General features: G+C 41.4%; 1 protein-coding gene across 3 annotated transcripts in view; it reads left to right on the top strand.

The window, feature by feature from the left end:
* THRAP3 (thyroid hormone receptor associated protein 3) overlaps positions 1–14,750 on the top strand; it is a 77,093-nt gene that overhangs the window by 50,406 nt on the left and 11,937 nt on the right. For all 3 annotated transcript variants that reach the window (XM_003989860.6, XM_045035553.1, XM_045035552.1), the window contains exons 3-5: positions 6,504–6,671; positions 11,028–11,933; positions 13,476–14,189. In XM_003989860.6, the coding sequence (XP_003989909.1) occupies positions 6,535–6,671; positions 11,028–11,933; positions 13,476–14,189 (1,757 nt within the window). In that variant the 5' untranslated portion in view covers positions 6,504–6,534. The remainder of the gene's footprint in view (positions 1–6,503; positions 6,672–11,027; positions 11,934–13,475; positions 14,190–14,750) is intronic.

The following is a 14,750-nucleotide window of genomic DNA, read 5'->3' on the forward strand; positions in this document are numbered from 1 at the left end:
TGGAGTGAAGGATAGTTATTTGGTTTATGTGTAGCTTGGTTGTTTGGCATGCAAAGGTTGGAACCCCATGTGGCCTATTGAGGTTCTATCTGGCACTACTTAGTTTTAGGAACCCGATCTCCCGCCTCCTTTCAGTAGGCTACCTTCAGGGTTCCAGCCATGGGGTAAATACTCCCATAATGTTTATTCTGGTGAATTCAGCAGATGCCTACAACTTGGCCAAGGTAATGCTGGCGTAATCACTTAGGGATACTGAGAAGAAACTTAATCTGAGGTGAGAAGGGAAAAGGAATAATTTAATTCATCCTTTGAGAGTTTTTGATTTAGAGAAGTTTTGGCTTTGTCTGCCAATGTTACTTCTTCTTTGAGTTGAATAATAAGATATGTTTTTAATGATATAAAAGTCATATAATTACATATCTTAATGCCTTCATTTTAAGTACAATGCATCTGTTCTCCCAAGGCCTGTTTATCTGCTTGGTAATTAGAGGAGGGAGTGGTTTGGGTGGGGAAGGCTTGGGAGACTGTGCTCTCAAGTGGCTCTGCGGGAACAGTTTGAAAGTGAATCCTTGCTCCAAGTGACTGAATTGTATCTGAAATAATTTCAAAAAGGCTGTTTGAAATTCTTCTCTTGGGTTTTAAAGAAAAGGTAGGAAAAAAGAGAACAGTAGTCGGATAAACACACAAGATGGAGGAGGAAGACATCTTGCAGCTGTAGAAGGGTGTGTGAGAGAAGACATTGGGACGTGCTCCAAATCTACATGTGCTTGGTATGGCTTTCCAGAAAGAGACATACTCAGATGCATTAATAGTATCTAAAGAGTTCTGTAGTAGGCCACATTTGGAGAATTCGTTTAAGTTCTGAGTTTCCAATGAAGGAAGACAAACTGGTACCACATCGTCTAAAGACTATTGGAAAGTTGAGGATATTTGGGTCTTACCAGGCCCTTAACTATAGGAGTTTAGGAGCCAGGTCCTATGCTTCTGCATCCTTAACATGCCAGGCACATAGTGGATAGTAAGTATTGATTGCTACTTGTTCCGTTGGTGGATTCTTCCATAATGCTGGTGGAGGAACAGCACTCCCTTACCTTCATTGTGAGAAGAAGTTTTTACCCAGATTGTGTTTGAGAGGGTATGTTTTTGCCTGAGGCACGTTTCATAGCCATGAGCTGCCATATTAAGCCATAGTTCTTCTGTAAGGACTAGACTGTTCTATAGTATTTGAAATGAAACAAGCCTCTCCAGGAAGAGTGGGGTTTGTTGAAGAAGCAAAACTTCCCTTTGGGGAAATTTTAGTTTGAACAGAAATCAAATGCTAGGAATTTGTAACATGTAAAAAGGTGCCAGATTGATTTCCAAGGTGATGTTTGTCCCATTTCCCAATATATTTGTAGAACATGACCAAGGAAGAAATGGTAGAAACAGGAAAAGGTGTGTGTAATCACGTAAAGTCTGAAAGTCTTCAAAATAGAATTGAGAGTTGTTTTGAATGAACTTTGCTGATCAGATCAAATGGCTTTACTTACGTTTGTCCCTACCTTATACTAAAAAGGATTTATTTATATATGTATTTATGGATATCCAGAGAAAAAACTTCATGTCTTTTGGACACTTCCTTTCCCTTTTTCTTCCTGTAATTTGCTGTTTGTTATTCTTCAGGTGACCACTTAAATACCAGCTTTTCACCATCTTATCTTCATCATCTTATCTAAATAAAATAAGTCAGTACTACTCTGCATAAGCTTACTAACATTATGTGGTCTTTGTCTTTTAGTAACTACCAGAATTTGTAATTACATCTTAGCTTGCTTCCTTATTTGCTGTCTTTTAGCACCTCTAGACTTTGGGATCCATGAAGGCCAGAATCAATTCTGCTTTAATTTTAATTTAACTGTTTATCCTCTATTTAGCATCCTCTCAAATGAGTTAAGTGATTCATTGGTTTATCTCCAGCTGTGGTTTCATTTTATCCAGAGTCACTCCACTTATTTCTCAGAGTATAATGATGTTTTTAAAATCAGTTTCAATTCACGTTTAAAAAGTTCCAGGAGTAGGAGTAAGGGTGGTATCACAGTATTGTGACTCTTAAGCATACTTGTCAATTCTAGTAAGTTTATATTTAGAAATGTTAGGTTTGGCTTTATCTGCATTTAGATGACAAGTTTTTCTTCCTCTTTTTTAAAATTTTTTTTCAACGTTTATTTATTTTTGGGACAGAGAGAGACAGAGCATGAACGGGGGAGGGGCAGAGAGAGAGGGACACACAGAATCGGAAACAGGCTCCAGGCTCCGAGCCATCAGCCCAGAGCCTGACGCGGGGCTCGAACTCACGGACCGCGAGGTCGTGACCTGGCCGAAGTCGGACGCTCAACCGACTGCGCCACCCAGGCGCCCCAAGTTTTTCTTCCTCTTAATGAAAATAAGCTTTGTAATTTTCTAATTTCTGGGGGTGAAATGAGTATTTCAACACTAGCTTGCTGATCCTTTTTTTTCTTTTTTCTTTTTTTTATTGTCCACCTGTTGTGGACAATACCAGTGATCTAAAAGGATTTTTCATTCCGACTTCAGCTAAAATTGAAGATTGGGCAGAGATATCACGAGGCAGAAATAGCCCTAAATTTGTGACAGAAAAAAGTCCATTCAGCAAGACTATACCTAAAATTTGCTGAAGGCCAACCAGAAAAACAAAATGCATTTTCCGTATTCAGTTCCTTTAAATTGCTCAGTTACACCTCCACCTCTTCATGCCTGAATAGCTACTTAGTCCTCTACCCTGGCTTTGTACCGTGACACTTCTGCCAAAAATCGGCTTCAAATGGAAATCTCTTTGACCTTGCTGGAGCATACAACAGTTCAGTCCCTTTGGCAGGGCCTAGACTCTAGGTCTTTGGTTCCCTCATTTAGCAATATCTTACTATCGTTTGTGTCTCTGGCTTCCTAGTGGTTTTCCGTCCTCCAAATCAGGTCTCTTTCCTATGGGTATAGTTATTTCCCTTATGATCTAGTGCGATAGCAGCTTCCTGGACTTGCTTGCCTTTCTACAAACTCTTAAAATTTGTATCTAAAACTGGGGTGTAATAATTAGAGACTGGGGCGAACTTGAACTTGAATTCATGTATTATGAGATCACGACCTGAACCGGAATCAAGAGTCCACCCCTTAACAGACTGAGCCACCTGAGGAGATGGCTTTTGAGCTGAGATCTGAATAACAAAATCTGAGAGGTAGGGGAGGGTGAAATGTTTGTTGATTATCATTTTCCCTTTACAAACCAGGGTCAGCATCATAAAAGAATCTACAGCAAAACTGTGAAGCAGTGAGGTGTGATAGAATAAGCCCTAGAATTTTGGCCTGGTTTGGCTATTAACCAGCTTTGTGGTTTTTGGCCGATCCCTTGTTCTTCCTGATACACACATGCTATAGCCCTTCAACTTTTTGCTCCTTGGAAGTCGCCACAGTTGTAGTCATAGGGTATAAAAGAGAATAAGTGAGACGGCTTGATAGAGTGCGAGTGTGCCTTGCTGACCAAACTCAGCGGGCTTGGTGCAATTCTGAGGCTCTCCATTCATTCATTCATTCATTCATTCCTGCGGGGGAGGAAAAACAAGGAAAAAGACAGTTTTGTTTTTTCGTGGGCAAATGACCCCCCAAAAAGGTTGCCTCTTGATGCTAAAGAAGAGCTAAAAGAAAGTGACAGTTCTTCACTTTATGAATTACCTCAGGACTGTGTTTTATGGATTATATTTATATTTTAGGATTAATATCCTCTATTTTACAGGATGTAGTACCATGGTATTAGAGTATTTGAGAATACTCTTGCATTTTTTAATTCAAGTATAATTAACATACAGTGTTACATTAGTTTCAGGTATACAATATAGTGATCTAACAGTTCTGTACATTACTCAGTGCTCTTCCTGTCACCTGTTTTACCCATTCCCCCTCTCTCCAGCCTTCACTTGGGTAATCATCAGTTCTGTATGCTTAAGAGTCTTTTTTTTGTTTATGTCTTTTTTCCTCTTTCTCTTTTTTTAAATTAAATTAAATTTGTTTTTCAAAGTTTATTTTTGAGACAGCACGCACAAGCAGGGGGAGGGACAGAGAAATGGGGAGACCGAGGATCCAGAGCAGGCTCTGTGCTGACAGCAGAGGGCTCGAAAACAAGAGCCGTGAGATTCATCATGACTGAGCTAAAATCAGACTCTTAACCAACTGAGCCCCCCAGGCACCCCTCTTTGTTTAGTTTCTTAAATTCCACATAGGAGTGAAATCATATGGTAGTTGTCTTTCTCTGACTTCATGTAGCATTATACCCACTAGATCCATCCATGTTGTTGCAAATGGCAAGAATTCACTCATTTTTATGGCTGAGTAATATTCCATTCCACCACAACTTCTTTATATTTTCACCTGTTGATGGACACTTGAGCTGCTTCCGTATTTTGGCTATTGTAAATAATGCTGCAATAAATATAGGGATGCATCTGTCTCTTCGAATCAGTGTTTTCATATTCTTTGGGTAAATACCCAGTAATAGAATTACTGGATCATAAGGTAGTTCTGTTTCTAAGTTTTAACTATTTTCCACAGTGGCCACACCAGTTTGCATCTCCACCAGTAGCTCACAGGGGTTCCTTTTTCTCCACGTCCTCACCAACATTTGTTGCTTCTTGTGTTTCTGATTTTAGCCATTCTGATAGGCATGAAGTGATACCTCATTGTGGTTTTGATTTGCATTTCCCTGATGATGAGTAATGTCAAGCATCTTTTTATGTGTCTGTTGGCTGTTTATGTATGTCCTCTTTGAAGAGAAATGTCTGTGTCTTCTGCCCATTTTTTAATTGGATTATTTGTTGTTTTTGGTATTGAGTTGTTTATATATTTTGGGTACTAACCCCTTATCATATGTATCATTTGCGTATATCTTCTCTTGTTCAGTAGGTTATCTTTTTGTTTTACTGATTGTTTTCCCCATTGTGCAGAAGCTTTATTTAAAACACATTTATTTTTATTTTTAATTTAGAGAGAGAGAGTGTGGATCAGGGGAGAGGGGAAGAGGGAGAGAGAGGCTCCCAACCAGGCTCCAAGCCCAGCACAGAGCCCGACATGGGGCTTGATCCTGCAAGCCTGAGATGACCTGAGCCAAAATTAAGAGTTAGACACTCAACCGACTGAGCCACCCAGGCACCCCATTGTGCAGAAGCTTTTTATTTTGACGTAGTCCCAATAGTTTATTTTTACTTTTGTTTCCCCTGCCTCATGAGACCTATATAGGAAAATGTTGCTATAGCCAACGTCAGAGAAATTACTGCCTGTGCTCTTTTCTAGGATTTTTATGGTTTCAAGTCTCAACATTTATTAGGTCCTTTATCCATTTTCAGTTTGTTTTTGTATATGGTATAAGAAAGTCATTCAATTTCATTTGTTTGCATGTAGCTGTTCAGTTTTCCCAACACCATTTTGTGTTGTTCTTGCACACTTTTTAAGCCTCTTTCTTGGAATGAAATATTAAGGATTTGCCCCATGGCTTTATGGCCTAGGGAGTAGAGAAATGGTCAGATGTTGCCATACACTCAGTAACAAGACATCATTGCATAGAGTTTCTTTTCTTAGAATTGGGAAACCCAGGGGGTTCCTGGGTGGCTGTTGGTTAAGGGTCTGACTTCGGCTCAGGTCATGATCTCACAGCTCATGAATTCAAGCCCTGCATCAGGCTCTGCTGTACTGACAGCTCAGAATCTGGGCCTGCTTCACATTCTGTGTCTCTTGCTGTCTGTCTGCCCCTCCCTCTCCCTCTTTCCCTCAAAAATGAACATTAAAAATTAAAAAAAAAAGAATTGGGAAACCTGTCCCAGGTCTTCTCAATACTTTTAACAGCTGACTTAGTCTGAAAAACTTGTCTGCTTATTGAAAAAAAAGACTATGTGTACCAAATCATTGGTAGCTCCTCTCACTTTGTTAAGTGGTTTATTGTGTTTCCAAGTCAGAGCCACAGGTCAGATTTTCCATTTGCTGCTGTGGCTTGGTTTGTTTGGGATTGTGCTGCTTAGAAATCCTTCCCTAAAAAAAAATAAAAAACCTGTTTTTAAAGTAAGCTCCATGTCCAGCATGGGGCCCAGTCTCACAACCCTGAGATCAAGAGTTGCATGCTCCATCAACTGAGCCAGCCAGGCACCCCTCCCCCCCAAATTTTATTTATTTTTTAAGTAGGCTTCATGCCCAGGGCAGAGCCCAACATGGGGCTTGAACTCTTGACCCTGAGAGTGAAGACCTGAGCTGAAATCAAGAGTCAGTTGCTTAACCGACTGTGCCATCCACCTGGCCCTAAAAAATCTTTTTAAATGAAGTGTGAATACCGTAGAAATTCCTCTTGATAAACGGGCAGTGTTTTTAATCAGTCATTTCATTTGTTTAAAAAAAACAATTGTTTCTAAGTGTCCAGAGAAGTTCAAGTTTGCAAAGGTATTCCCTCATTTGTTTGCATCTGTTTTCTACTTTAGGTGTAATTGAAAAGTGACCCTCTCTTCAGAGATGTCAAAAACAAACAAATCCAAGTCTGGATCTCGCTCTTCTCGCTCAAGATCTGCATCAAGATCTCGTTCTCGTTCATTTTCGAAGTCTCGGTCCAGAAGTCGATCTGTTTCTCGTTCAAGGAAGCGCAGGCTGAGGTAAGGGGATGTGATTGTATATCGGGATAACCATTGTATCGGTCAGTGAGGGTCTCTGAAGATGTTTTGCTAGACTCTGTGAGTGTCAAATGGAGTGGGGGGTTGGCTTCAAGTAAAGGGTTGGGCTGTCAGATATTACAGGTTTGTTCAAACGCTGCAAATCCAAATCACCTTTGATTGCCATACTGTTTGCCTAATTCCTTTTCTCCTCTGCCAGCATGTACTGTTTCTCATCTACTTTGGAAGAAAGAGCATTTTGTTTTATTTGAGCTGCTTGCTTCAAATCTCTACACGTGATTGATTTCTTCCTGAGGTATTTTTGCAGGCTTTGGACAAAAGGTTGTATGCATCATCACCAAAGAAGAGATAGCTAAGGGGATTAATACTATGAGCAACTTTGCGAGGCAAGAAGCCTCATTAATTCAGTAATGTAATTAAACCACAAAAACTTAACAGGAGTCATTTGTGTACATCTGATGTGCCAGTCACTAACAAGCTGTGTCTATTTAGTAAAACACAGCAAAACTATCTAAAAATCACTCTGGTAGATATCTCTGTGCCTAAGTGTACAAATAATTCTTTTGAATTTATTGCCAGTATTCTTTAATTCTGTCAGGTTTCACATCTTTCAGTGGGTCTCCCTGTTTCAGTTATGTCTTAGAAAAACCTCCATCTCGTTTCCTCTTTTCATGTATTGTGAGTTGGGTTTTTCATTCTTTACAACTTGTAATTTTTTCTTGTGAACAGACAAGAACTTTTTTGTAGATACAAGTTTCTATCCATGAATATTGATGTATTTAAATACCAAAGGGGGATATTTGCACAGCTTCGTTCTTGTTATCAGAATTGCACCAGGCAAGGAAGTAGTTTCTCAGCTTCACCACTTGGACCCCCTCCCCCTGCCCTGCACTCCTTATTTCACATAAGTTTCTAGAATTCTTTTGTTAAATGAATTGATTACAAAATTTAAAATAAACCTCAGGAAAAGTAGTTATTAAGTTGTGTTCTTTACTTCTGTAGTCCTGTGAAACACTTCTAAAATGTCTTAAGGAATTGGTGGGATTCTTTTTTTCCTCCCAACATCTTAAATGGAATCTGTGAGAGGCCTGCCTGAAAAAATTAATTCCAGACCAGAGGGTGAATAAAAAGTTGGTGTGCATAAATATTAATGATTCTTTTAAAAAAATATATTTTTTTAGTGCTTATTTATTTTTGAGAGAGAGAGAGAGTGCGCTAGTGGGGTAGGGGCAGAGAGAGAGGGAGACAGAGAATCTGATGCAGGCTCCAGGCTCTGAGCTGTCAGTACAGAGCCAGATACGGGACTCGAACTCACAAACTGTGAGATCATGACCCAAGCTGAAGTTGGAGACTTAACCGACTGAGCCACCCAGGTACCGCTATTAATGATTCTGCTATAAGTTAGAATATACAGTCTCTTCCTCAAACGGAAGAAACACTAGATTTTTTTTTTTTTTTTTAAGGTAATATTACACTTTGTGATAATGAGTCCTAGTCTCTCACCCTCTCTTCTTCCGTGTTTTTTGGGCATGCATTTTTAGGTCAAACTTTGTTCAAGCCCTAGGCTAGAGACTGTTGCTTAATTGTGTCAGAGTCAATATAAATAAATTTCTACCTTTCACCAGCCCCGAAAAAAAGAAGAGGGAAACCCACCAAAATATATTTATATCTACCTTAGGAAGTTGCTGTCAAGGCATGGGACTGAGCAGAGACTCTTAGTAACCTACTCCTGCTTTGCCCCCAGAGTCTTTTGATTAGTGCCATTTCAACTTCACTTCAGCTCAGTTTGTTCTGAAGAGAGTAACACTTTAAAACTTAATCTAGTAGATGGAAATTAAGTAATTGCCTCCAAAACAAGGGCTCTACAACCAAAACTGAATGACAAAATTGAACGCACACAAACCAGATTGAAAAATGCTAACCAGCTCTGAAGTATTTGTGGTAGCTGGGATTCCGGGCAGATCTGTCTGGACAGATCTCTTCGTATTCTACAGATTATTTGGCATGGTCACTGACTTGGCAAATGAGGGAAAAATATCTCGGGCAGTATGTGCTGGGGTAGGCCTAGAGCCACTTTATGTGCTATCTTACACCGAGAAGATTGTTATTTTGGAGGAATTTCTCCACTGGAAAACATGTTTTTATACTCGATTCTAGTCTGACATCTCTGTTTTTTAGAAACAGATAAATTTGCCACTGGATGTTCACTTTTTATTTCTGGCTTATCTGTTCCATGATTTTTTTTTCCTTTTTTTTCCCCTCTCCTACAAGGAAAGTATACTATCCAGAGAGTTTGAGAAACCATGCCTTTAAATTAACTTAACTGCTGAGTTCTACAGAATTGGAGAAAATTGATTGTTTCCTTGTATTTCACAGACTGTATCCTTTTAAGTGACTTCTTGTAAATAACTTCATTTGCAATCTGCAGAGACTCATGTTCTTGCATCTGTGCAATGACTGCGGGGTTTGGATGCGGTATGCCACAGGGCCCGCAGTAGTAGTTGGTGACAGAAGCAGCAGTAGCCTCTGAGGATGGGACATGAATTAAACCCTCCTTAGTGCTGGTGGTGCATCACCTCCCTCAAGTATAGCCATTTAATCGGGTCATACACACTTTCATAGCCTGCATCCGCCTCTTCCTTCTTTTCTTATATTGTTACTGTTTTCGAATGAAAAGTATGGAAGGTAAGTTTTTTTTCATTGTACTTAAATAGTAACTGTTAACAACCAGCCATAAGATACGTTTTTGCCAGTCACAATTGTTCTTGGGGTGAATAAAGAACACCATGGGAAGACCAATCCCACTCTTATCTTCTATAGATTAATATAAATTTCTTTTCAAAAACACCATTTGTTTAGTTAAGATCTGTCATATTTGCTAAATGGAGTTATTTATAAAACAAGCAAATAAAATCTGTTTTTGGTTAGGCCAAATATGAAAAATTCTGTTGATTAACTGAAGGTTTTTATTCTACTGTATGTAAAGAAAGTATTTTTGCGAAGACTTTTTTCTAGTAACTTTAGATACTTTTATGTTAATGATGTATATCATAATTGACAAGGCACATTCGGTGTCCAAGAACCCCAGCAGATTTTTATACCAACAGATAACTTTGGCTTTTGGATCAAAACAGCTCCCTGTCATTGACAAACTTAGCATTCATAAACATGTAATTTTTACAAAATCAGGTTACTGTTAAATCCCTATGGTTCTGGAAATGCCCCTTTGCCCAATTAGAGTCCCAGATTGTTGGATGAAGAACACAACATTTGGCTTTAGGTTCACTTGAAAGATGTGTGGGTGGTGGTGCCGGAAGAGGGGTTGGTTTTGTCATTTTCTTTACTGAATCTCCTGTGTACTTGGGTGTTTATGGTCAGATGGTGCCCTCTTGTGGCACCTAGGTAGGATCGTGTGATTCAACAACAGAAAGTCATCCACCTAAGAAATGAAACCATTTCCAGGTCCCCAGTAAATATTTTTTTTTAAGTTTATTTTTGAGAGAGACAGTGTGAGTGGGGAGAGGGGCAGAGAGAGAGGGAGACACAGAATCTGAAACAGGCTCCAGGCTCTGAGCTGTCAGCACAGAACCCGATGTGGGGCTTGAACCCACAAACCGTGAGATCACAATCTGAGCTGAAGTTGGGCTCTTAAACCGACTGAGCCACCCAGGTGCCCCCAGGTCCCCAGTAAGAAAAACAGTATTTTTGTATCTTTTGCTGACCTGATTTCAGTGAATTGCTTTAAGCTCTGAGCAGTAGCATCTCCAAGTTCCTGTTTAAGTGTTCTTTGGTTGGGACTGTGTGTTTACAACCCAAGGTTTTAGTGGAATCTAAGGAAGTAGTCCTGCATAGACAGAGAGGGCTGAATGGGATGAGGAATAGAGTGTTATACCATGATAGGGGGTGAGGACCTACATTTAGTCTGGACCTTTGTCTGCAGATTCGAGCTTGCATTCTTCCTGGCTTCCAATGGCTTAGGGACCTGTAGAATCCCATGTGAAATTCTCAGCAACGTGTATACTATGTTAAAATGATTTTGTTTAGTGTACTACATTAAGAACATTATTCTTTTAAGCATTGTAGAAACACATTTCTATTTAAAAAGGGCTACAATATTAATGAAGCAATCTCAACGTGTAATTGTTAAAACGATTCATATCTGTGTATTTGTACTTCATATGGGTCAGCAGTGGGATCAGATATTTAAATTGTGCCCTTTCTTTGAAAATAAAATATTGAAGAACAGGATCTCAAACCGTTAGCTCTTTGTTGGCAGGCATGTCTTAAATAAAAGGCTTGTGTCAAAAATTCAAATGTTTCCCTCCTCCCCCTTTTCAGTTCTAGGTCTCGTTCCAGATCATATTCTCCAGCTCATAACAGAGAGAGAAATCACCCAAGAGTATATCAGAACCGGGATTTCCGAGGTCACAACAGAGGCTATAGAAGGCCCTATTATTTCCGTGGGCGCAACAGAGGCTTTTATCCGTGGGGCCAGTATAACCGAGGAGGCTATGGAAACTACCGCTCAAATTGGCAGAATTACCGGCAAGCATACAGTCCTCGTCGGGGCCGTTCCCGATCCCGGTCCCCAAAGAGAAGGTCCCCTTCACCGAGGTCCAGGAGCCATTCTAGAAACTCCGATAAGTCTTCCTCTGACAGGTCGAGGCGCTCCTCATCGTCTCGTTCTTCCTCCAACCACAGCCGAGTTGAATCTTCTAAGCGCAAGTCTGCAAAGGAGAAAAAGTCCTCTTCCAAGGATAGCCGGCCGTCTCAGGCTGCTGGGGATAACCAAGGAGATGAGGCCAAGGAGCAGACGTTCTCTGGAGGCACCTCTCAAGACACAAAAGCATCTGACAGCTCGAAACCGTGGCCAGATGCCACCACATACACTGCTGGTTCTGCGTCACGGGCCTCTGCAGTTTCTGAGTTGAGTCCCCGGGAGCGAAGCCCTGCTCTCAAAAGCCCGCTCCAGTCTGTGGTGGTGAGGCGGCGCTCACCCCGTCCTAGCCCTGTGCCAAAACCTAGCCCTCCACTTTCCAGCACGTCCCAGATGGGCTCAACTCTGCAGAGTGGTTCTGGGTACCAGGCCGGGACACACCAAGGTCCATTCGATCATGGCTCTGGGTCCTTGAGTCCATCCAAAAAGAGCCCCGTGGGTAAGAGTCCACCGGCCACTGGCTCCACGTATGGCTCGTCTCAAAAGGAGGAGGCTGCTGCTCCAGGAGGAGCAGCCTATACAAAGAGGCAAGTGTCTCGTTTCCTCTCCTGGTTGTGTTTTTATCTCGCCAGCTGGCAGTTTCATTGTAATGTGATCTAGGCTAGAGCTCTGATTAATGGTAATAAGGTAGTCCCCGTGTCCTAAACTTTGCAGTAGCAACCTTGAAAAGCATCACCCAAGGAAACCTTTAGCTTAACTCTAGCTTTCCTGCCTCCCTGAATTTGTATTGTAGCATAAAGTTTCTTTAGACTGCTCTGCAATGATGTTTTCACATTTAAAATTTGCCTTGGATTCTACCACCGTAAGCCAGAGAACAGAGTTTTGTGGGTCAGCTATCAAAAAATTATGGTCTTTGCCAAAATGAGCGGGCCACTGGAGATGTTAGACCCTGTAGGACCCACCATCTGCTGTGATCAATCTGCATCAGCCCATGATGATGAAGAGCTACACCTTGTACCCTCACACCCTCCAGTTGAGGAGACTGGGCAAAATGGGAAAGCCTGAGGCTTAGTCCAGGAAGCCCTTGTTTTAAAATCACAAGGTGGGTGTGTGTCCCAGTAGAAGCTAACCAGGTTGCGTGTGTTAGGAGAGGACGTGACTGTGCTTCTGCTGTGGGGGACATGGTGAGTTGGAACCTGAATCTTTGTGTGGTTGGATGGATTGGGATGGCAGAGACGGAACAGGGAAGTTGCATTGGGACCAGGTCGTCAAGAGGTACTTAACCGGGCAGGTGGTTCCCCCCTCCTTTTCTCTCTCTCTCTGTCTCATTAGCATATTCTTTGGTGCCCCTGCTGTCCTTTGATTCTTCTTTGCCTTATTAACTCAACTATAACTTGATTAGACTTCCTTCGTTAATGGTACAAGTGAGATGTTCAGCCTCTGTACTTTCCAGCCTTCAGTGAGTCTGCTTTAAAGTGTAAGTGTGGTTCCTTGCCAGGACTGGGAGTCTCATTAGGAGACTCAAGGATGAGCTCTGCTTTTCCATAAGAACGAGTAGGATGGTTTTTGCCCTCTTCCCCCAATTAACTTGTATTTTGTTTTTATTTGTGTTCGCAGTATATTTCATATTTAGATCTTCTAGGTGACTTGAAGCAAACATGAAGTCTCTTTTGAGACTTGTATTTCCAAATGTGAGTTGTATAAAAAGCAAAACAGTCCAAGGTTGAACATTCTATGTTAACTTTGCTGAAAGCAGATTTTAAGTGACTGAGTGAAGGTTGGATAAGACCTTAATTTTTTTTTTCCTAGACCACTTACAGGTAAGTAGGTTTTTGTTTTTTAGTATCCTAAAAAATTACCTTTGCTGTTTTCTTTTTGGTTGCTCTTGTAAGATACAACTCCATGGGCCATGTATTTTTCTCTGAAATGGCATCCAAGTTCATAGATCTGTGAAGGGCCACTTTTTAGAAATTACTAGAAAGTAACCAAGTAGAAAGTCCTTTGGTAACACTGGAATCTACAAGACATGTTTGTTCAGAGAATTTAAAAAAAAAAAAAAAAAAAGTGCTGTTTTAGATCAGGTTGCTTAAAGAAGCTTCTTTTGTGTCTCCCTTGTGTTTTATAACTAGGTACCTAGAAGAGCAGAAGACCGAGAACGGAAAAGATAAGGAACAGAAACAAACAAACACTGATAAAGAGAAAATGAAAGAAAAAGGGAGCTTCTCTGACACAGGCTTGGGTGATGCGAAAATGAAATCTGATCCATTTGCTCCCAAAACTGATGCTGAAAAGTCTTTTCGGGGTAGCCAGTCTCCCAAAAGGTATAAGCTTCGAGATGACTTTGAGAAGAAGATGGCTGACTTCCATAAGGAGGACATGGATGGTCAAGATAAAGACAAAGCGAAAGGAAGGAAGGAATCAGAATTTGATGACGAACCCAAATTTATGTCGAAAGTTATAGCAGGTGCAAACAAAAACCAGGAGGAGGAGAAGTCCGGCAAATGGGAGGGCCTGGTGTATGCGCCTCCAGGAAAGGAAAAGCAGAGGAAAACCGAGGAGCTGGAGGAGGAATCTTTCTCCGAGAGATCCAAAAAGGAGGATCGGGGAGGGCCCAAGAGAACCGAAAGTGGGCACCGGGGGTTTGTGCCTGAAAAGAATTTCCGAGTGACCGCTTACAAAGCAGTCCAGGAGAAAAGCTCTTCACCTCCCCCGAGAAAGACCTCTGAGAGCCGAGAGAAGCTAGGAGCCAAAGGAGACTTTTCCTCAGGGAAGTCTTCCTTTTCTATTACTCGAGAGGCCCAGGTCAATGTCCGGATGGACTCTTTTGATGAGGACCTTGCCAGGTGAGGTGTGGTCCTTGAACCTCAGGGCTTTAGTGGTCTAAGGGGCATCTCCTTATCCCTCTCTCTAAGGATGTTCTGGAACCAGGACAGGCCCCTCCTGTATTTCCTGTGCTATCCAAGTTTCATAGCTGATACGTCAACCTGTGTTCAGTGGAGAAGTGTGTGTCACTAAGGAGTTATGTGTTGGGGGCAGTATCACAGGGGTGGTGAAGCATCTCTGCAGTCTTCAGTGACTGGCTTTCTGGGTGTTGAGTCCCCTCTTGACCTCTGTCCATTACCCTACCCCATATCCCCTGTCATCCCATTTTTTCCCCTTAAATGTGCTTAAGGTGATTTTGCCTGTGGAGCCATCCAGAATCCATTTTTCCATGCTGGTTACCAGAGTCAGTTATTACTACAGACCTCCATCACATAACATAGCAATTTTAAAGTTGGGGCTTGGGTGGAAGAAGGGTGTGTTGGCAGAACTTTAGGGAAGAACGGTAAGGCCCAGACTGACTGTGTTTTATACCTGGTGTGAGAACCGCACAGCCAGTTGGAAGTCTGCCTGAGCAGCATTCC

This window comes from Felis catus, chromosome C1 (assembly GCF_018350175.1).
Source record: "Felis catus isolate Fca126 chromosome C1, F.catus_Fca126_mat1.0, whole genome shotgun sequence".
NCBI lineage: Eukaryota > Metazoa > Chordata > Mammalia > Carnivora > Felidae > Felis > Felis catus.